Source organism: Malania oleifera, chromosome 9, assembly GCF_029873635.1.
Source record: "Malania oleifera isolate guangnan ecotype guangnan chromosome 9, ASM2987363v1, whole genome shotgun sequence".
In the NCBI taxonomy this organism is placed as follows: domain Eukaryota; kingdom Viridiplantae; phylum Streptophyta; class Magnoliopsida; order Santalales; family Ximeniaceae; genus Malania; species Malania oleifera.
Genome location: NC_080425.1, coordinates 84,124,859 through 84,147,943, shown reverse-complemented (window position 1 = coordinate 84,147,943; position 23,085 = coordinate 84,124,859). Strand labels below are relative to the sequence as shown.

The 23,085-nt window shown below is 37.7% G+C and overlaps 2 protein-coding genes across 3 annotated transcripts in view; one reads left to right on the top strand and one right to left on the bottom strand.

Annotated features, from left to right (window-relative positions):
- LOC131164953 (telomere repeat-binding factor 4-like) overlaps positions 1-17,091 on the top strand; it is a 31,001-nt gene extending 13,910 nt beyond the window's left edge. The window contains exons 2-6 of one of the 2 annotated variants that reach the window (XM_058122520.1): positions 11,872-12,083; positions 12,959-13,043; positions 15,647-15,730; positions 16,480-16,759; positions 16,858-17,091. In XM_058122520.1, the coding sequence (XP_057978503.1) occupies positions 11,872-12,083; positions 12,959-13,043; positions 15,647-15,730; positions 16,480-16,759; positions 16,858-16,889 (693 nt within the window). In that variant the 3' untranslated portion in view covers positions 16,890-17,091. Of the gene's footprint in view, positions 1-11,871; positions 12,084-12,958; positions 13,044-15,646; positions 15,731-16,479 lie in introns of both variants that reach the window. The other variant, XM_058122519.1, reaches the window with a different exon arrangement.
- A 2,315-nt stretch (positions 17,092-19,406) lies between these two features.
- LOC131164952 (glycylpeptide N-tetradecanoyltransferase 1-like) lies at positions 19,407-22,725 on the bottom strand. The gene is made up of 2 exons (XM_058122518.1): positions 22,362-22,725; positions 19,407-20,958 (listed from the first exon to the last, which is right to left on the bottom strand). Exon 2 carries the CDS (start codon positions 20,927-20,929, stop codon positions 19,625-19,627), a length of 1,305 nt encoding a protein of 434 aa, XP_057978501.1. The 5' UTR covers positions 20,930-20,958; positions 22,362-22,725; the 3' UTR covers positions 19,407-19,624.
- Between the last annotated feature and the right edge of the window lie 360 nt (positions 22,726-23,085).

Here is a 23,085-nt window from a genome sequence, read left to right as displayed (position 1 = left end):
CATATGATAGGGTCGAGTGGGATTTTTTAAACTTGGTTCTAAAAAGCTTTGGATTCTCACGGAGATTTTGTGGTTTAGTGGCGGAATGTGTTTCCTCTCCTTAGTTCTCCATTATGATGAATGACACTTATACAGGTTTCTTTAAACCTTCTCGAGGGCTTCGCCAAGGAGACCCTCTATTTCCTTATCTATTTATTATTTTACAGGAAGTTCTTTCTTGGCATCTAAAGAAAAAATTTATGAAGAATAAGATAGGGGCTTGCTATCATCCTCGTGGGACGCCTTTGGTATCTTACCTTCTCTATGCGGATGACATTCTTATTTTTGCCAATGGTAAGAGAAGTTCCATTCGAATGCTTATTAAGACTCTTAAGAAATATGAGGATTGGTTTGGTCAAATGATAAATAAAGACAAGTCAAGTATTTTTTTGTCAAAGAGAATTGCTTATGCTCGGAATTGATCGTTGTTAAGGACGACTGGCTTTGCGGAAGGAGGTTTCCCTGCTACATACTTGGGTGTTCCTTTGGTATTGGGTCGTCTTACGGCCCGTATTTTAGAGCCTCTAGTTGATAAATTGAGGAAAAAGATAGCGGGTTGGAAATTTAAGCTTTTATCTTAAGGGGGCCGCTTAATTTTAATTAAGCATGTATTATCATCAATAGTAGTTCATCAATTGACGGTAATGGACATTCCTAATATTGTCTTCACAAAGATAAATTCTATGTTATCGAATTTTTTTTGGAGTGGAGTAAATGACAAAAGGAAAAGAAAATGGTGTTCCTGGTCTAATATATGTAAGCCCGTTTGTGAGGGTGGTTTGGGTATTAGGGATTTGGAGGAAGTAAAAAAGTCATTGCATATGAAGTTTGTGTGGAGATTGTTAACTATGGATAATTTGTGGACTCAATTCTTTAAAGCCAAATATTTGTATAATAAACACCACTTGAGAGAAATGAAACCAGATAAAGGAACAGATTTTGGAGATCGATTGTTCGTGTGATACCTGAAGTATTAGAGCATGTTCGTGTTCAAATTAAAGAAGGGTGGGCCACTTTCTGGTTTGATCAATGGTTAGCCTCCGGTCTCCTTTGTGCTAAGGTTCAGGAAATCAGTAACCATAAGCTACGAACACGAGATTGTTGGGATAGAGATGGGTGGAATGTGGATTTATTAGTGGATCTGTTGGGTGAAGATCAGGCTGAGGAAGTAATGAACTCTGCTATTTCTTGCAGGGAGGGTCTAGATACAGTAATTTGGGAACCTTCAATAGATGGGAAATTCACCACGGCAAGTGCTTGAGAAATTATAAGGGAGCGTAAAGAGGATTTCTTAGTTGCAAAATGGATTTGGCATCCTATGTTGCCAAAAAAGGTGTTAATTTGTATGTGGAAGTCTTGGTTCTCTTGTCTTCCGGTTGATACTCGTATTAAAGAAGTAGGTGTTCAGATGGCCTCTCGGTGTGATTGCTGTTCAAATGCCAAAATTGAATCTCTCGACCATGTGTTTTGCACGGGATCTTTTGCTCAGTAGGTATGGAAACAAGCAGCAGTGGCGTTGGGTGTTAGTTGTATGGCAACGAATACATGGAAAGCCAGAGTTAATTTTTGGTTTAGTTGTGCAAGACGGGCCTCACAGTTAGGCATTTTGGTAGGTCTCATACCTAGTCTCATCATTTGGAGACTTTGGACTCGTCGATGCAGAGCCAGGATGGAATCAATTCATGATTCGCTGAGAATTGTGTGGCTTGATATTAAATTTTGGCTGAGATCGATTTCAGACAAGTTAACTAAATGTGCACCTGCTTCTTGTATGGATATTGCAGTCCTTTGTGCTTTGGATATTCAAGTAAAAAATGTGAGGGTTAGTCTTCCTCGTGTAATCAGATGGTGTAAACCTGGGATAGGTTGGGTTAAGTTGAATGTGGATGGAAGCTGTAGAGGTAACCCAGGTAATTGTGGTGGTGGAGGCGTGATAAGAGATGAAAAAGGTTTATTTAAAGCAACTTTTTCAAAAGTTCTTTAGACAAGTGGTTTGCTTTACTTTCAAGATCTGCAATCAAGTGGTTCTTTTCGTCATCATTAGAAGCTTTAGATTTCAAGCCAGCCAATTCATTTTCTAATGATTCATTCTTGCTCTCTAGTCTTTTAATTTTCAAATTATTTTCTCTTTCAGCAAGAATTTTTGAGTCACATTCATTAATGCATGCATCATACTTGTTTTTCAGCACAGAGTATTTCTTATTTGATTTTACAAGTAATTTATGAGTCCTCATGTATTCAATTTGCAATTCCTCATAAGATGACATGCTTCCACTATCACTACTATCATATGATTGATAATCAGATACATCATTCAAATCAGCACATGAATCATGTTCATATTTATCTACTAAGACAGAAGGAATTGAGATAACCTCATCATTAGTCAAAGCCACAAAACACTGGTTACATTCCTTGAGATTAGTGGAGCCTGAGTCGCATGGAGAGATGTCTTCCTTTTGCATGGACGCACCGTATCTCCACTCAAGTTCGTCCCAAATCTGCTTAGCACTACTACACGCCATAACCTCACATAAAACATTAGAGTCTAAAGCATGCAGTAAGGTATTCATGACATCAAAATTTACCTATACTAAGTCCCTATCATGATCATTTAGTTCACACTCAGATTTAGGAACATTAGTACACCTAATAGATTTCATAGGCACACAATCACCCTGATCAATGACTTTCCAAAATTTCCAATTTAAGGCTTTCACATACACAATCATTTTGAATTTTCATATAGCATAATCATTACCACAGAATACAGGTGGGTGTGTGACCAGTCTTCCCTCACATGAAGGGGATGCACTAATACGAGCCATCATGATCTTTTACTAAGTGACATCTAAGTCTAAGTTACGAGGCTCTGATACCAATTGTTAGCTTTGGTGCAACCCCAAAAGGGGGTGAATTGGGTATTTAAAGTTTATCGCCTAGGTGTACTGGTTTTAACAATAGTGTAATACAACCCATCTATGCGATTAACAAATAAACATACACGTGCAGTAAAGAAAGTGCGGAAATGTAAAGAACACGCACGATATGTTATCGAGGTTCGGCCAAATTGCCTACGTCCCCGCCTTGGCTAACGAGTACAAGGATTACCACTATAATGCTCACTTAAAGGGGTGGAGCGACACCTAATACAACCGGGTCAATTCAAGGGGCTGACCTCGACCGACACGCCTTAATAGGATGGCGCACCTAACTTTCCTAACCGGGTCTAAGCCAATACGGGACCATTTCACAGGGCTAGTCTCTCTCTTCAGGCTCTCGCCTGGAATACAACTAATGTGTATAAAATGTTTGTACACGGAAATTTGCTTCTAGAGAAGCAGATGTGTGCACCAATATAGCTCAATCAATAATGCAAGTACAAATGATATGTAAATATGCTCAGTGCTCTAATGTGTGCTTAAACACTCAATCACGTATAAGATTTCAGTTCAGATCTAGAGTGTAAACCCAAGCAATATTTGAAACACACTATATGAATAGTACAATATCAGGTAAGGGTTTTAGAATATGCTAAGCAAGTTCAAGCAAACAAATTCAATAATAAATTTCAATATTCAAAGCACATTAGAGTTGTTTGAAGCACTAGCTTTTGAGAAGGATTTTTGCACACAAAATCTATGTTTAGGTACCTTGAAACAACAATGCAAGAACCACAACCCTTAAGGTTGTTCCACACCAAATTTATCAAATGAAATTGGTGGAAGAACCTTAATGCTAAACTCTCTCAGAAAATCGATCAAACAATAATACAAGTGAGAGTTTTAGCTATGGATATTAAACACAATAGAACTTGGAAAATAGTCACAATGCTTGGAGAAATCAAGAGTGAGGAGTATGTAAGTGTTTTGAAGTATTATTTGGCTAATAAAGGGTTTTGAAAGATGAGAGAATTTTTGGCCTAATCAAGTTTGCTAATCCTTGCTAATTGAGACAATTGAATGAGTATATATAGGCAAGGAGGAATTTTTGACCATTGGGGATATAATGGGTATAATTAGATTTGTTTAAAAAACCATTAAGAATATTAACCCTTTTTACCCCATTTAAAAATTAAGTAAAAATTATTTTAACCCGCGAGGTTCGGGTGCTTGAACAGACTCAGTCAAAAATACAACTTTTAGTAGTTTGGGTGCCTGAATGATGAGTCGGTCGGCTGAAACAAAGTCAGTAGCAAATGTTCGACAATTCAGGTGCCCGACTCATAGTTCGGTTAACCGAACCAGGCAGTTCGGTAGCGAGCCTCCATTTGAAAGTAAACCTTTGGTCGCCCGAGTAGTTGAAAAGTGCCCTGACAGGCTTTCGGGTGCCCGAGGAAGGTACATTAAAAAAGGTTCGGGTGCCTGAAGACCAAGTCAATATGTTGACTAGTTCGGTTGCTCGGGCCACTTTACACGGCAAAGGTTTGGTCGCCCGAACCCTCTCAGCTTTTCCCATTAAGTGCATTTTATCCTGATTTTGATTCCCCTGATTAAGATAAGTGATGTAGGGTACTTTTTGTCCTTAGTGTAGGTACCTAAGGTCAAGTTATGGTCGTTTTGAGCATATCTACCTACCATGCATGATACAAATTATTACAAGCTATACACGTGCACAGTTCATAATAAATTACAACCCAGAATGAAGAACTAAACAAATGAATATAAATTACAACACATAAATCTTCATTCTTTGGCACGAACACCACACGCCATCATGATATGTCTTTTAGTCCTGAAGCGTGCACAAGGTGATCCTGCATGCAATTTTCAGTACAGCCATTAGTACCAAGAGTATTTGTCATAATCAAAATTGGGTGTGACCTATAAGGTCAACAAATGGCATATTACTCATTCCTGTTTTTCCAGTTAAGTAGGTTAATGAAAAGGATAAAGAAGGTCAATTACTTTTGGACATGATGAGTTTGTGGTTGTCTGACATTGGATCACAACAACCAAGGCTAGATTGTGGTATGAGCAAAATGAAAAAAAAGGTCAACGCAAGCTAGCCAATTTAAAACGCTATATTAATTATGAAAGGAAGGGCTTGGGAAGAGGCTTTTGATTTAGTATTTTTTTCACCCGACTCCAAGTTTTATTTTTGGTTTTTTATTCTTTTTGTTTTTCATTTTAAATTCCTTTATTCTCGAAGACTTCTTGTCCTCGTTTACTTCATAATTCTTTCCTCCTCCTCAATAAATCTCTCTTGCCATGAGAAAAAAATTACAGGCTGAAGTAATTGAATGAAACCTAATTTTTTAGAGAAATTTTTGCCTTTTTAAAAGTTAGGTATATTTCGTGTCCATAAAATGTTCTACTCTATTTGTGCTTTCATCTCTGATTAAAAAAAAAAAAAAACTAGTTGTGCTTTCATCTAAAGATAATGTTAATATATTTTCATTTGTTTAAAGAAACTTATAAGATTCGGTAGAAATTATCTAAATAAGACATCTAAATAATTCCCTACTATTTGAAAAATACCTATTATAATTTGATTTAATATATTTATTCTATATTACTCGCTAGCAATCTTTGAAATGCATGCAACAAATCATTAGGTTTATAATATAAATTTAAATGCTAAACATATTCATATTATATCATTGCACCTATTGTAAATGTAGTGAAGATTAATATAAAATAAATCATTAGTATAAATATTTTTTGAATAAAATAAAATTGAAGTCTAATAGATTGACTATAATATACCATTTATTGTCTTTTGTTATATTACAACTTTAATTAGAAGTGGTAGTTCGTGAGACAACATACATCAAGTCTTAACCTGTCCCCCTGCATGTGTAGCGTGATTGCACTTGGAAAAACAAACAATGATGAATACTTGAAATAAGATAGTTTTTAAGAATCACACAGGAATTGTGCTCAATAGGAATAGAACCCAGGGCCTCTTGCTAACCACGATTTTGGTACCATGTTAGATTACCACTAGACCCAAAAGCTTAAGCAATTAGCTTGCGGGACAAAAATGTAGATCAAGCCTTAGCATGTTTGAAGTTTACTAAAGATCCATAGAAAAGAGAGTCCAGATAGTGTTGGTGCTCGGGTGTCGTACAAAAGTGTTTATTGAACATAGTGTATAGTTTTGGTCCTACATCGGAATGTTAGGATAACCTCACTCTCTTGTATAGCTACATATATACATCTCCAAGTTGTAAGCAAGATACACCAAGTGAAATTCACTTCCTCTTGTAAAGTTCTCTCTCTTTTACTTTCTTCTTGGTATCAGAGCAAGGTTGGGTTCCTTGTTTAAGGTCTGGGTTCTCCATTGAGTTGTATGCTCTACACTCGCCATGTATGTGGAGCTTGTGCATCAGAAAACTTCATTGGTAGCAGGTTGAGTCGTAAGCTCTGTATTTGCCACCTTTAGTGGATCTTGTACATCAGAAAACTCAATCTACTATTTTCTTGGTACCTTCCGACAACTTTCCCGGCGATTTCGACGACTTTTCCGGTAGCTTTCCGGTGAATTCCCAGCGGCTTTTCCGCCACTTTCCAGCGATTCCGCGCCTTTTATGACAACTTTCCGGTGAATTTCGGCAACTTTCCGGCAGATCCAACGACTTTTCTGGTGACTCCGATGACTTTTCCGTCATCTTTCAGTGGATTTCCGACAACTTTCTGACAGCTCCAGTGACTTTCCCGGCATTTTCCAGTAACTTTTTCGTCGAATTTTTTGGCAGCTTTCAGTGACTTCTCCGGCGACTTTTTGGCGTCTCCGGCAGCTTTCCCTGCAACTTCCTGGCAGCTTCCGATGACTTCTCCGCGCGACTTTCCGGCGTCTTCGGCAGCTTTCCGACCCTTTCCATGCCATATAAAGCACGCCCATTTCTATTGTCGGGTATAGTTGTAGTAATGTATTGTGTTAATTACATGTCTAAGGAAAATTCTGTTTAGGAAAGTGGGACTTAAGCGGTCCATTGTGACCTTCCACTTCCCTAGGAAATTACCTGGTGTAATTTAGTACAATCATTCACTCTCTATTTTTTCTGACCACTCTTTCAGCAACTTGTTTTGCCACGTTGATATTTTTGTAGCCTATTCCTCTTCTTTACAATGGCTACCTGGGACAGTACATCCCCCTCTTCTCCTCTAAACCTTTCACGCCCTAACTTATCTCTGGCTCAAACTGCTCCTGTTTAGAAGGTCACCAACATTCTTTTGAATGGCGGCAACTTTCATGCCTGGTCACAATCCCTTCGCTTATATCTGGGTGTCGTGGCAAGGTTGAGCGGTTGTCAGGATTGGAGTCTCGCACTGTTAATACTAATCCAGCTCATCGACAGTGGTCCATTGACAATTGTGTCATCTTGGGTTGGATATTTGCTTCTATGGAAGACCGCCTCTACCGGATGTTCATGTTTCACGATACTGTTAATAGCCTTTGGTCAGCTTTAACTGAAATGTTCGCCCACACAAGGTGTGAGGCTCGGATTTTTGAGCTTTATCGGGAGCTCCACCAAGCGACCCAGGCTTCTTTGAGTTTATCCGTGACTAACTTCTTCGGCTATCTCTAGTCACGGTGGGGGGAGCTCGTCGCCTCTTTCTGAGTTTTCTACTGAGGCAGCTATTGAGGCCAAGCGCCAGGATCGTCGACATACCTATCAATTCTTGATAGGTTTACAACCTAAGTTCGAATCACTTTGGACTCAGATTTTGAGCACATCCCTGGTGCCTTCTTTGTACGAGGCATTTGCAATGATTGATGGTGATGATCGTCGACAACGTCTTCTCCCTAGATTTGCTTCTTCTAGTGTGCCCGAGCAGGTTGCCCTTGCAGCCCCTACTGGTGCTCGGTTTGTTGACCGCAAGACTCGATTCTGCCAGCGCTGCCAACAAAATAATCACGCCATTGAGCACTGCTTCATTCTCTACCCAAAGCTGCATGAGCATTACTCCAAACAAGCCTCTTATGGTCATGGTCGTGGCAAAGGTCGAGGACCTTCTAACACTGGAGCTGTTGCAGAATCTCTTCCTGCATCTTCGGATTCTCTTACTCCTGCACCTGCTATTGCTCTAGATTTCTCTCAGCTCTAGGCTCAGCTTACTCAGCTTCAGTCTCATGTTAGCTTCCTTGCCTCTACTGCACCAACTGCATCTTCCTCTACAGCCACCTTTGCTGCAAGTAACCCTACTGCCCTTTTAAGTAAGAGTGGCACGCCAGGTGGCACACCCATTTGGATGCTAGACTTAGGGGTGAACAACCATTTGACTGGTGAGGCATCTCTCATTACATCGCCTGTCCCTTCATTGGTTCATAATGTCCGCATTGCCGATGGTTCCTCTCGTTCCTTTCATACCCAAGGCACTGCCTATTTATCATTGACTTTATCTTTATCCCCTGTTTATTATGTTCCACAATTTTCCTATAACTTGTTATTTGTTAATCGGATTGCCAAACAATACAACTGTGCTGTAGTTTTCTTACCCAACTCTTGTTACTTGCGGGACCTGAGTTCGAGGAAGATTTTTGGCAGGGGCTTTGAAAGGGATGGGCTCTACTACTTTGGCGATCCGCCTTCCTGTCCTGCATCTTCTTCTGGCTTTCAGGCTTCTGTTTTGCCTTCTGATGTTTCCACTGTTTTCTCTTTAAAAACCTTGGATTTGTGGCATGCCCGTTTGGGACATGCAAATTTTAAATACTTGTGTTGGTTGTTTACAGAATTTAATAAAGCTTGCAAGAATTTTAATTTTCAGTGTGCCACTTGCGAATTATCTGAGCATGTTCGTTCATCTTATCCGTCTCGTATGCATCGTTCTCGTGTAGCTTTTGATATTGTTCATAGTGATGTTTGGGGTCCCTCCCCTATCTCCTCACTCACTCAGCATCGATATTATGTCACCTTTATTGACGATTACTCCCGTTGTACCTGGGTCTACCTAATAAAAAATAAATCCGAAGTTTTCACTCATTTTCAGGCTTTCCTGCGAATGATTTAAGACTCAATACAATATCGTGGTTCGTATCTTGAGGTTTGACAATGGCTGAGTACCTCAGTAATGAGTTTTGTGCCGAGTTCTGTCAACAGGGTATTCTCCAAAAGCTAACATGTCCCCACACTTCTGAACAGAATGGTGTGGCTGAACGCTAAAATCGCCACATCATGTCTATTGTCCGTTGTCTTCTTTGGGGAATGCACGTCCCCAAGTCTTATTGGCCTTACGCCGTTCTCACTACAGCCTATCTTCTCAATCGTACCCCGAGTCGTGCATTGCAGAATTCGGCTCCACTTCATCTTTTGCATCCTGACCGGTCCCTTTTCTCCCTTCTTTCTAGAGTGTTTGGATGCACTTGCTTTGTTCATGACCGGAGTCCTCTCGGACCAAGCTTGATGATAAAGCCATCCAGTGCATTTTTCTAAGGTATTCCTCTATGTCTAAGGGATATCGTTGTTATGATCTTGTTAGTTGGCACACTTATCACTCTCTTGATGTCACGTTCCATGAGTCTACCCCATTCTACATTGGCTCCTCTCCTTCCATATCTCCGCTAGTGGCATCTCCACTTCCTCGACATGAGCCTATCTTTCTCCCATCTGTAACAGTGCCCTCCTCTCCGGTGTCGTCTTCATCTTTTGAGCTTCCTACCTCTGTTCCCACCGGGCAGGACCAAATCTCTCTCATTCCACAAGTTTACACTCGTCGACCGCAACCTTTGGAGCCTCTGCCAGCATCTTCACTGAGCTTAGGTATGTCTCCTATAGTCCCTCATCCCCCTGCTCCCTCCTTACGGTATCCTTCTCGAACCCGTCGAGCTGCTGATAGACTTTTTTTAACCTGTTCTACTGACCACCCTATCTCCAGTATCTTTCTTATCAGGATATTTCCTCGAGTTATCAAGCCTTTTTGGGACAGGTTGATGCTATTATCATACCTCGCTTAGTTCATGAGGCCCTCCAAGACCCCAAATGGGTTGCCGCCATGAGTACTGAGATGGATGCTCTACATCAGCAGCATACTTGGGATCTTGTTCCCCTTCTTTCAGGTGCACGGACGGTGGGCTGTAAGTGGGCGTTCACGGTTAAGCACCTTGCAGATGGTACTGTTGACAAGTATAAAGCCCGCTTGGTGGCTAAGGGTTTTATGCAGAGTCCAGGTCAGGATTTTCATGCTACATTTGCTCCTGTGGCGAAGCTCACTACTGTTCGCCTCCTGATATCTTTGGCGGCTTCTTTCACTTGGCCTTTATGCCAACTTGATGTCAAGAATGCCTTCTTGAATGGTGATCTTACTGATACTATTTACATGGATCCCCCTCCCGGTTTTTCTACTCAGGGGGAGTATTTTGGCAAAGTGTGTAAATTGCGCAAGTCCTTATATGAGCTTAAGAAATCACCTTGTGCATGGTTTAAAAGATTCAATAATATGGTTCTCTCTATGGGATTTATTCAGTGCCAGTCAGACCACAATTGCTTTATTAGGCAGCCCATGTCATTGCACTATTATCTCTATCTATGTGGATGATATTATTGTTACAGGTAATGACTTGTCTGGAATTACTCAGATTAGAAAGTACTTGGGAGACACCTTTGACATCAAGGATCTAGGACCTCTTAAGTATTTCTTGGGCATTGAGATAGCACGCTCCTACAAGGGCATTTCCCTCTCTCAGCAAGATAATGCCCTCGATCTCCTTATGGACACTGGTATGTTGGGATGTTGGCTTGCTTCTATGCCCCTAGATCCGAATATCTCTCTGTCTACAGAGTTTGGTGATCTATTGACAGACCCTTCTATGTATCAGAGACTTGTTGGTCGCCTTATCTGCTTGACCACACTCGGCCTAATTTGGCCTATGCAGTGAGCCTAGTAAGTCAGTTCTTGCATTCTCCCCGGACTTCACATCTTGATGCTGTCTATCACATCTTACGGTATGTGAAGACCTCACTTGAACTGGGATTGTTCTATTCATCTGGAATACAACCAGGTCTTTTCGTGTTTATTGATGCTGACTGCTGGGTCCAAGACTGGCAGACGAAGATGATCTACCTCAGGTATTTGTACTTTCAAGGGCGATCATCTTCTTTCTTGGAAGAGTAAAAAGCAGGTGGTGGTTTCACATTCTTCTACTGAAGCCGAGTATCGGGCTATGGCACAAGGTTCCTGTGAGATCCTATGGCTATGCTCTCTCCTATCTGAGTTTGGCTTTCCTGTGACAGACTCTTCTTTGTTGTTTTGCGACAACAAGTCTGCTATATCTCTCTCTTCTGATTTAGTTCTGCATGAGAGGACCAAGCATATTGAGGTGGACATTCACTTCATCAGGGAAAAAGTTCGTTCTGGGATTATCTCTCCCCACCTTATCCTCTCCAAAGGCCAGGTTGCTGATGTCTTCATCAAGTCTGTTGGCCTAGGTTTATTACAGACTGCTATCTCCAAGCTTCGACTTGTCAACATCTTCGTTCCAGCTTGAGGGAGAGAGTATTGAACATAGTGTATAGTTTTAGCCCCACATTGGAATATTAGGATAACCTCACTCTCTTGTATAGCTATATATATACATCTCCAAGTTGTAAGCAAGATACAACAAGTGAAATTCACTTCCTCTTGTAAAGTTTTCTCTCTTTTACTTCCTTTTGTGTTCGTGCTACATCAGTTGCCAATGTTCCAACCATGACTAAATGTTTTTTTTTTTTTAATTTAATGAATGTGCATTGTACTATTAGGAGTATGATGCAAGTACTTTTATATGCATTTTAAAAAAAAATCTAGGTATTCCTTTCTGCAGTTTTATGTTTTATTGAAATTAAATTTCTGCATAATTCTGTAAAACAGGGATATTAACTACTGGTTTCATTCCTGTTAACCCACCCAGGACAAATGGCGAAATATGAATATGAGTGTCAATAATGCTGCACAAGGCTCTAAAGAAAAATTTAAAGTGCTTAATGTAAAACCCATTACAGCAATTCCGGTTTCTAGTACTCAAAATCCTGTGCCTATCGCTTTACATGCTCAAGATGAGTGTTCTGATGCTATCATGGATGATTGTACAAAGCTTTCCCATGATTGTAAAACTGCTCCACGGTATGTATCCTTTTTTTGCTTCTCACTTATGCAGGCAGCCTACATGAAGTTGTATTGACATGATTATTTGGTACTGTATAATTAGCTTTGTGATTAATATGTTGTGACCAAATCTCTCTTTTTTAATTGATATTAGGTTGAAACTTTCTTAAGAAGTTTGTACTTTGTAGTATGCTGTCATTATTGTCTACAGTGATTTTTAATGTAGCCATCCTCTGGCAAAAACATGGATATCTCTATTTATGAATATTATTTTTGCTATTAACTGCAATAAGCTAGAGGCTATCAGGATCCCAATAATTAACACTCCGATGTTAAATAACTTACTCTAAACAGTGACAAAGAAGATGATTGTTGCATTAGTTATCTGCATGCTGCAAATGCTAATATGGACTCTTTGTACCTGCGGAAAAAAATTAATTAAATTCTAATCTTACCACTGACCCTGCACCTGACTCTTTCACAACTCAGATAAAGATAACCTCATAAGTTGTGCTTTCATGAACTTCAACATACTAGTTATGCTTCTAGACTAATTGAAATTTTAAGGAACATTGATGTTGGAAACCTTGCCAGTTATTTTGCATTTTCTGCAGCATCCATATTTCAATTCTTTCCATTGTTTCTTTACAGTACAACTGTTTACACTTTTCTGGTTGCAACCATTGAAGCATTTTCATTGTCTAAAAATTATTTATTAATAAGCATTTGTAACACAAGCAGGGGTAAGGCTGCTTACACTGTGACAGTCCTACTCTGCAAAGTGGGGAGCCTTATGGCCTGGGGACGCCCATTTGTGATACACTTTTTTTGTGTGGCTAGGCTTTTCATGGGGTTTTTTTTTTTTTTTTCCCTTTTGTTCCTTTGTTTGCCAGGTACAATGTTATGATTTTTGAAGCACTTTCAGCAATGAACGATATGAATGGATCTGATATTGCAGCAATTGTTAGATTTATTGAGGTCAGGTGGAGTTGTCATCTTTATTCCCTTACATAACTTTCACTAGGAATGTTTCTGGAAGGAAGAGTTATACACTATTTTGATGCAAATCACATATTAAAGTAAGAGACACAAGACATAAGAAGGAAAGATTGAGAAAACACCCATGATCCTTGGGAGATAAGAAAAGGATAAAGTCTGCTGTGGAAGGCTGAAAAATAATGTTAAAACAATCCAAAAGCTGCTGAATACACCTTAGAACAGCCCTTCTATATGGTTTTGGGTTGTCCTAGCAAAGAAACTATCTTAGCCCTTCAGTTAGAATTAATCCAATGGCTGTAAATCTCTCTAGCAGAAAATAGAAACATTGTTCAAAAGTTGCATGACTGACTTAAAAAGTAACTTGACTTTTAAAATTAATGCCTAGTGATCAAAATACCCCTAAAAATGACTTAAATAGTGACAAATTAAATAGTCAGAATACAGACAAATGAAGCCAGAATTAGGATATAAAGCCACTCCGAGCACATTGATGATCAATTGCATAATAAGATCACTGCATCAGTCATTCAGTCCCTCTAGGTGAGGAAAAACTCAACCTACAGTTGAAACCTTCTAACACAATCTATTGAAATCCCAAACAATGCTCTCCAACCATTTTTCGATGTTGTCCTGCATGAAAGAACAGTTGGCTCTTTTCCTGAATGTATTTGTGAAAGCTCTTGCATATAGCTTATATTTTTACATATTGGTTGTATTCAACTGATGACTTCTCAAACAATCAGTTTTGGAGGACGATTGAACATACCCATTTGCAAACTTTGTACCATCATTTTTAAAAGAACTGGATGGGCACATGTGGATTATATGTCTCCAAATTTGATCATATCTCTTTTTTAAAGTGAGGCACATCCACATTATGTGAACAAACGTCCCTTTTCCCAAAATTCTTTACATGTAGATGTAAAAATTTGGTACTGTTGAAATGTTTCCATGTGGACTATCAAACAGATGCAGATCATTCCAAGAAAAATGAATAAATAAATTCTAGTCACTGATCACTATAAATGCGAACCTTCATCAAACAGTTGATGAGCCTCCATGATATCATCTTCATCATAGCATCGTCCATGATAACATCTTCATCTTGTACTAATGGAGAATCCATCAATCCATGGAACAAATTCTTTCATGTGTAAGATTTATTTATTTATTTTTTTATAAGTCAATTTAAGCCTGCCATCAATGCCTTTGAACCACTGAAGTCAAATATTTTAGGCTGTTTGGTATTGATCTTCTTAAATATTTGATTATGCATGTTACCGTTGAACACTTTAATCGCTGTGAGTTTGTTTAATTATTTTTAAAAACTAAAAAAATGGAAAAAATAAAAAAATGGAAAATTATCTATTTAGAGCTAAATAAATAATACTCATTTTGTGTACATATTGCGAAGAAAAATTATAAAAATATCTGAAACATAGAAAATTTTGCATCATACAAATTATTAGAAGAACTTGCATCTTACAGGTTACACAAAAACTGGAAATATTTGGACCTTAGAAAAAAAATTTGAAACAGAAAACTATAAGTCTTTGCAGGAAAAATATTTATATCACATAAAACTTGAAAAAAATTGCACCATAATATTTCCAAATCATTGCAGGGGAAAAAAAACTAGAAAAAAACCCAAATTAATTTTCAGCCAATCATTCAGGAAAAGAAAACACATCACTTATTGTGATCTTCTTGTTTTTCTTCTTCTTCAATTTTGAGCACTCTTTAAGATTGGAATTGCCAGGGAACTTTTACTGGTGGCCACTGCTGATCAGAACTTTCAAAGAGCTTTCAAGATTAGACAAGGAAAACTGAATTGTTGAAGAAGGGAGGGTGTGCAACCAATATGTGCAACCAAAAAGATAGGTCTCTTAATCTATAGTAAGTGAACTGGTGCTATTTAGACCCTATTTAGGTCAAACACATTCCCCTTTAAGAGAGGTGTGCAACCAAAAAGATAGGTCTCTTAATCTATAGTAAGTGAACTGGTGCTATTTAGACCCTATTTAGGTCAAACACATTCCCCTTCAATTCTTTGTGCATTTCTTTGGAAGGAAACTTGAAAGTTCATTAAAACCTTCTAATTGTCTCCAAAATGTAACAAATAATGCCTACACACATAATCCTGAAGCCTGATAAAAGAGCGGCAATGGCCATTTTATCATATGGATTAACAAGCATACCTTGAAAATAATTTTGTATATTGACGTATTCATCTGCAATCTTAATTATGTCTGTGTGTTCAAATTTTCATACCATGCATTCATTTGAAACATTTTATTGTGCATTAGATGGAAGGTGGTAATTAAATTATAGTTTTTAAGTATTATTAGAATGTGTTTGTCACAGCATTCGAACCAAACAAAGGAGGTGATGTGCAGTGTACATAAATTCTTTCTTTAACAACTAATCTATGACTTTTTTAGGTAAAATTAAACACATGACACAGTGATATACCCAAAGGCGTGCATTGTTCTTGAATTCAATTATGAACTTGAAGAAATTATTGATCTTTAATTGCAAGAAGAAATCATGACTGTTTCCTTTTGTGGATACATATACTGCAGCAAAGGCACGAAGTCCCTCAAAATTTCAGAAGATTATTAAGTTCAAAGTTGAGAAGGCTTGTTTCACAGGGCAAACTTGAGAAGGTGAGGATTTTCTTAGTCCTTTGATGAACGTATCACCTGTGACAAAGCAGTTGTAAAAAAAAGAAAAAAACTGTCTTTTTGATAGTAAAAAAAAAAAAACTGTCAGTTTGTCTAGCTTCATAATCCTTCACATATTTATATTTTATTCTCGATGCATCTGTCCTTGTTGCCTTGTTTTCAGGAAGGCACTTGCAGTTTTTAACCGGCTTAATTGCTTTCAGTAATGGGATTTCAGTTCACCCATTCTTTTCTTTATTGCATCTAATTCAAATTAGCAAGTGCTTTGGAAAGGTTGGCCAACCTTGTTCCATGGCTTGAAGAGTCTTGACACCTTTTCATGATAGACCTTGAAGAGTCAAAGCTCAATTGGCTGAAATTGCAAATTGTAAATTTTTGTGCTTAAAGTCATTCCTACTATTGTGGAACTATTTCTGCTTGCGCTCAAATTAATTCTGTTTTTTCACTGCATGCTTTCCAATATTGCTTAATTGTGTCATGTCTATTTGTTCTCTCATATTTCTCAAACTCACCCTGTAAAATTTGTTACTGCCAAATTATACCCTTGAATAATAATTCCTGATTGTTACTCCTGGAACAATAGTTACTGATCATCTCTATGCTTATGATTAGTTATGAGTTTGTTTTCATGTGGAGCACAATGAAAATATGCAGAATCACCATATTTTCTCGTCTTGAAGCCTGTTATTACTTAAAATGATCTTACTCTCCTTCAATGCTACAAACTGCAGGTCCAGAACTGCTTCAAGATGAAAAGTGATATCTTGTCGGGAACAAAAACGCCTACCCCAAAGCAAAAAGATGCCAGGCCACAACAGTTGCAGAATACTGGGTTAGTTGTGTCTCGCGAAACACTGGAAGAAGCCGCAATAACTGCAGCTTACAGAATTGCTGATGCAGAAAACAAGTCATTTGTGGCAGCTGAAGCAGTTAAGGAGGCAGAAAGAGTCTCGAGATTGGCAGAAGACGCCGATTCACTGCTCGAGTTGATGAAAGATATTTATGAACATTGTAATACCGACAACTCCCTTTCTTGTATCATTATTGTTCATATGACTTTTTTCTTTTCAATTTGCAAATAACCATTTCCTTTCGGTTTACTTCGACAGGTTCTGAAGGTGAAGTAATTCTCTTGACGTGAAGCGTTAATAGTAATTTGATAGTAAGATTTGTAATTTACAAACCTGTATATAAATTCATTTAACCAATTTAACCATTTTTTAATTTTTCTTGTTGCCATGCCCCCATTATCCTCGACACCTGTTGGAGATTCACAGCAGCTTTCTTTCATAACCATTTTCATCTAGAATTATGAAAGCATTTTAAAGTTGTGTTTGGCAGCATGGAGAGGGAGCCTTGAATTTGAATTTGTTTGAATTTGGATAAAATTTTGTATTATATTTTGCCTATTCATATAAGCTCAAATTTAAGGTCTGGATTTCAAAAACTGCCACCAAACATGGAGTAGAGATAAAAAGGGTGTGAAAGGGTCTTGCTTGCATTGTGTCATGTGATATTTTGGAAGTGTGTCCCACAATAATATGGTTGCGAATAGGGCTGACTTAGGGTAAAAAAGGTGTGATTTGAATGCCTTGCCAAGTTCGTCCAAATTTGACGGGGAGGCATTATCCCTGTGCTTGAGACAGGTTATGAAGCTGAAGATGCTATGAGGAAATTTCAGAACAATCAATTCTCATTTATAAATAGCCATTTTATAAGCCAAATATTGTCCGAATTGATCCCAAAAAATAATATTTATATAACTATTATCCCTAACATATTTAAAAAACCATCAAATCCATCCAAATAGAAATAGAACGAGACGGAAATGTCTAGATCCTTTATCCATTTATGTATTGTTGAAGTTGAAAGGTTATGGGTTCACTTCCTTTGGTGATATTTCATTACGCTGGTGGGAGCATTGCGCGTGTGGTTGTCATGTCATCACACTATTACTATAAACCATGCACCAATCTCTTTGGTCTCCTCTCTTTCGCACCACTATTGCCTCTCCACAAGTGGGGCGGTGCTGGTGCACACCGAAGGGTTTATTTTTTCAATATATATATTATTAAATAATTCGGTGGGTTGAATTGGCTAAGCAAGAAAATTATAAAAGTCCAATCAACTTTAATTCACTCAAAAAAATATGATTTTTTATTTATTTATAAAACCATGAATCCTTCAGCTCCTACTTAGATTTCATTCTATAAAAGTTCAAATTCAAATTCAAATCTAAACCAAACATACTAATATTGTGTTATCCAATACAACTCTGAATCTAAGACCTATCCAAATATAGAGTAGACATTTTGAAACATAATTTACAGCCTTAGGGTTTTACTTTGTGTCTAAAATAAGCTTGATATGATTTTATACTATGTTTTGTCTAGATCTATATAAATTCAAATTCAAAACCCCGAATTTATGTTCATGAATGCAAGGCACGTCTCAACTTCCGAAAAAACGACACATGCATTCAATTCATGGACTACGAAAGCGCAATTACGAGAGAAATGATACATAATCTCGACCATGTATTTTTGTTCTTGAAACTTTTATCATGTCAAATTTCCTAACCTTGCATTTAGCTTAATATAAAATTATATTGAATATTTTTTTTTTTCAAATTCACAAAAATTTCAACCCAAACTCGAAATTCATGATCCCAAAACACTACTGAAGTTCTTAAGTAGCTTGTGTTGGTTGTTTCTACTATCTACTTCTGTTGCTTCTTTCTGAGTTGCTCGTCTCTTGTTTTTCCTCTTCATCTGCATTTGGTTTAGTCAGGGAACTACAATCCTTGCACGACAACAATCACCCCCCACACACTCCTCAGGGCCACAATAAAAAGCAGAATGGGATTGCTCAAATTATGCTCATCTTCCATATTATTTGCAACTTCCCAAATTTGCTTATATTCATAATCTTTTAGGTGTGAACTTTGGAGGTTCCACTTCAAGCTTGGTAGCTATGAAACCTTTCTTTGACATTGTTGGGCTGTTGAAGTTATTTTTTGCTTCACAGAATGTTAAATGAAACAATCATAATATAAGAATTTAATGACTCAAGAAATTAATGATTTTCATCATAAAGCAAATGGATGCAAAAATTCTCATAAATCAACATAGAACAAACAATGAATGGCAATTCTCAAATTTCGCCATCTGAATCTCCTTGTCCATGTTTGCTGGACTAAATCATGCTTTTGCATTAGTAACTTTATCCTAACCTTGTATTAATATGAATAGACATTCCACTCTACCTAACATAATCATCAGCCACTCAAAAGACATGTCCTTAAATGTAAGTATACCTTAGATCTCTTCCTCTACCATTCTCATAGGTAGCAGAGATATGGCAGCAACTCTCTCCCTGCTTACAGCATCTGCAGATTTTAAGAATATTATTCAACTCAAACTGGTATTTGCAGGTGGATGAATCTAAAGAAAGTGCAAGTAGCAAACACAGAATCCAAGCAACCTATTTGAACAAAAAGGAAGAGCAACTCATCTGCTCTACATGAATTGTCAAGTGCCCCACCGGGAAAGAAAAGAATGGAATATGTAGTGGAAAATCAAGTAAATGATGCGAATGTCATTTAAACAGTCAAAGACAAAAATGGAATCTATCAATTTTCCTATCAGTCTTCACAAGATGCAGAGGCAAAGAATTTCATAATTGCTTCTCAGGCATTACAATCCACAAAATTTGTTACTTGCACAACAAATTCTAAAGCCTAACAATAGTTGTCAACAAAGTATATCAAGGCAATTTATGCCCACAAACCAAAAATAATAAAATAAAATAAAAGGAAAGGAAAAAATGAACACGTTATCCAGGAACACTTCCCATGGTTCACGCCACAAGATTGTGCTATAGGAGTACAAGCCCCAGCTCTGATGGTTTTAATGCTTGTCTTATCCTGTAATTGTAAAGATAATAGTGCAGTTTACCATCACCTGGCCCAAATTTTAGTTCCTTCAGAAATGATTCATTTTCCATCACATCTAGCGCATTGAAAACATCATAGTCCATCTGTTTTGCCACAATAAGAGCATCATTCATCAACTGAAGCAATGGAGTTTTTGTGGATACGTTGTAGTAAGAATAAGCAGCCTTCAATGTCGAATAATTCTGGTTGCCAAGGATAGATGAAGGAAGTGTGTAAAAACTGCAAAAATCAGTGATCTCATGAGTCTCAGGACTTTCAACAAGAAAACTGTCCACTACGTCCTCAGTTGGAAGAAGCCAATGTTCTACATCATCTTCATCAAAGTCAGGTGCAACTGCAAACTGGCTCAAGTAATTCCTAAGTATTCGTGTAACTGCAGGAACATCATGAAGCTCCATCTTTCTGAACCCGGGTGTGACTGCTGAATCCGGCAACTTGTAAAGCTTTATTGTCCGGCTCATTGTCATCCTAGCACCAAGCCTAGAAAACCCAACGTCAATCAGCTTCTTTGGATTCAATGATCTGTGCCAATATTGGCAGGTTGAGATTGGCGTTGGAAGAACCACCCCAGCAGTATAGGCTGCTTGCCAGATATTCTCCAAGTGAACCCTCCTAGTAACCTCCTTAATCATGACAGGAGTTAGTCTTTTTGATCTGAGTTTCTTGTGAACACACAAGAAATTAATCTCTGCCATCTTAACAACATCATCATGGACACGAATCTTTGCAGGAACACCAGTAATAAAAGCAACCAGCTTTTTTGAACTTTTGACACGAACACCAATGTGCCAGCTTTTGTAATAACCTGGAGGGCGAAGAGCCCATCGAAGGAACTCCTTCGAATAGTTGAACCTGAACATGTTCTCATCATCCTCAACATAATTGTTTTTGAGAAGGTTATAAACTTCAGTGCACATCTCTTCAGAGTCAATATCACAAGTAATCCACTCATAGAAGTTGGGAAGATTGTAAGGTTCTTGCTTGACTTCGGACAGTGGTGTTGGAGGTTCAATTGGGCCTTCGGGCAAACTACTGTCACCAACATCCTTGAACTGTCTGACAGGTTGGGATTCCCAAAACTTGTGTCTTTTTCCAAGGGAAAGTGATTCCTGCACCTTTCGAGCCAGTGCATCAATCGCAATGTCACTCTCAGAAGGTGGAGGTGCATCAGGATTGGGGTTTTGGTCTTCGCCAGGAGAACTCGGGGATGAATTGTTATTGACCATTTTTTTTGACTTAATTTACTAGTAGTGATCTGTTAAGGCAACAGCAATTAGTTTGTTCAGGTTGAAAATAATGCAAATTAACTTAATTCAACTGCTCAGAAAATTTGAAAAAAAAAAAATCATTCATTATCCTAGAAAACAAAAGATTATCTCAATTTCTGGAAACCAATACAGCATGAGACGTAATGGTTAAAGTCTCATTTTCTTTTCTTGTTCAATTCAAATGATTAAGCCGACAAATTTAATAACATGGGTCATAAATTCATAATACATAAACCTTAGCTCTGTTAGATACTAAGAAAAAAAGATTAAGGCTCTGTTTGGAACTTGGAAAACACTGAGGAAAGAAAAGAAAAATATCAAGGAATTTGTATTTTTATGTTTGGCTATCAAGGATAGTGAAAAAAAATAAAAAATATATCAAATCTATGAACAAAATTTTGATTCTATTCATCATTAATATTTGGCTTTTTTCATATTTTTAGGATCCATTTGGAATCTTGGATCAAGGATCCTAGTTGATGAAAGGAAATGAAAAGAAAAGAACAGAAAATAAAGAGGAAATTCATTTTCCTCTATATTTTCCCTCCATACCAAATCCTAGTAAAAACAAAAAATTATTTTAATATGGTTAAAAATTAAGAAAAATCAAATGTAAATGGTTTATAAAATCATATTTTTGTTCATTGATTTGAAATATTTTTTGTTTTCTTTCCTACTTTCCTAGACAATCAAACATGAAAAAATATATTCCTTCATATTTTCTTTTCCTTTTCCTAAAATTTTTCAAGTTCCAAACGGGGCCTTAAACAAACTTTCATTTGCAATAGTATTTAGCACACAAGGAAAATACAATAAAAAATAAGTTTGCTCCTCCTCTTCATTTCCTTTCCTTTCCCCAAGGAAAATCCTTGATCCGTAAGCCGTACCTGAAGTTAGTTTCTACTGTAGATAATTCAGAACAACTAGAAAAATATGATTGAAAAAATTTTTATGCCCAAAACTCTTCTTAGAGCTGAGAAAAAAAATGCTGGAAAACAGTATAAACTAGCGTTCAACTATACAACACAAAACATAAGGATGACAAATAATATTTCATTCAGAGTTTTCTCATAACCCAAACACAGAAATAATACTTGGAATCTGAATGGTTTCCACTATTCGGTGCATTCAAGAGTGCCAACACGACAATTAGGTCTAGAAAAATAGGAGTTTTCCAAATTTAAAGGCAATTTCTCTTCTTAGCTCTTCCCACCCTTTCCCTTTTCCTATACGTTCTCATCAACCAAACACATATAACAGCAAATGCAAATCCAAATAACAAACGTAAACAACAGATTCACGGGATCCACATAAAACAAATCATTAAATCAAGGGATCCACGAAAGCTTTCTACGAATTAATGCCAAAACAGAAGCTCGAAAGAATTCACCTCTGAACAGAAAATTAGAGCTTGGATCCGAGAAAATGGTTTCGGCGTCTTCGGATCGATCTTTCTCAGCTCGTTCTAGCTCGACGGAGATCTAGGGTTAAGCGGAGAGTGAAAGAGAAAATTGAGATTTGCGAGAAAAGTTGGGAGACTTAACAGAGTAGTGGAAAGATGGTGTGGTGTGGACGGAATCATGAACAAGGCGTGGAAATAGAGCTACCTTCCCTCGTAATTTTACACTGATTGCGGGGGCATATTTGTCATTTAAAATACTCTCTCTCTACTTCGAATCCTGCCGCCTTGGCAACGCCGCTTGCCTAATGGTCTTCCGGATTTTCTACTCTCAATGCCTAAGAAGTTCAGAGGTTCACTAATTGAGATATTTGGAAAATTTTATGTTTACGAAGGTAAATTTTAAGACTGAAATACCCTTTTTCGAATGACAGCCCCTATCTTGTGAGGTGTTTTTTTTTTTTTTTTCCGCTTGATAAAGTGTTTTACGCATTTGAAACTGACTGTTGTTGATTTGATGACAATTTAATGATGGACAGATGAAGAAAGGCATCCCACATCTCTTTGAGGGTTGTGAAGAAAATGAGGTCAATTATTGAAGATATGAAAGAGATTTAATCCTTGAATGGAGACATGTTTGGTAATGCTACCTTATCCCAAAAATATATATGGGAGTATATGTTGATGTATGGGCACGTATCGATATTGTCCAATG

Bases quoted from the DNA above. Each gene is read 5' to 3' on its own strand.
- LOC131164952 (XM_058122518.1), bottom strand. From the start codon at position 20,929: ATGGTCAATAACAATTCATCCCCGAGTTCTCCTGGCGAAGACCAAAAC.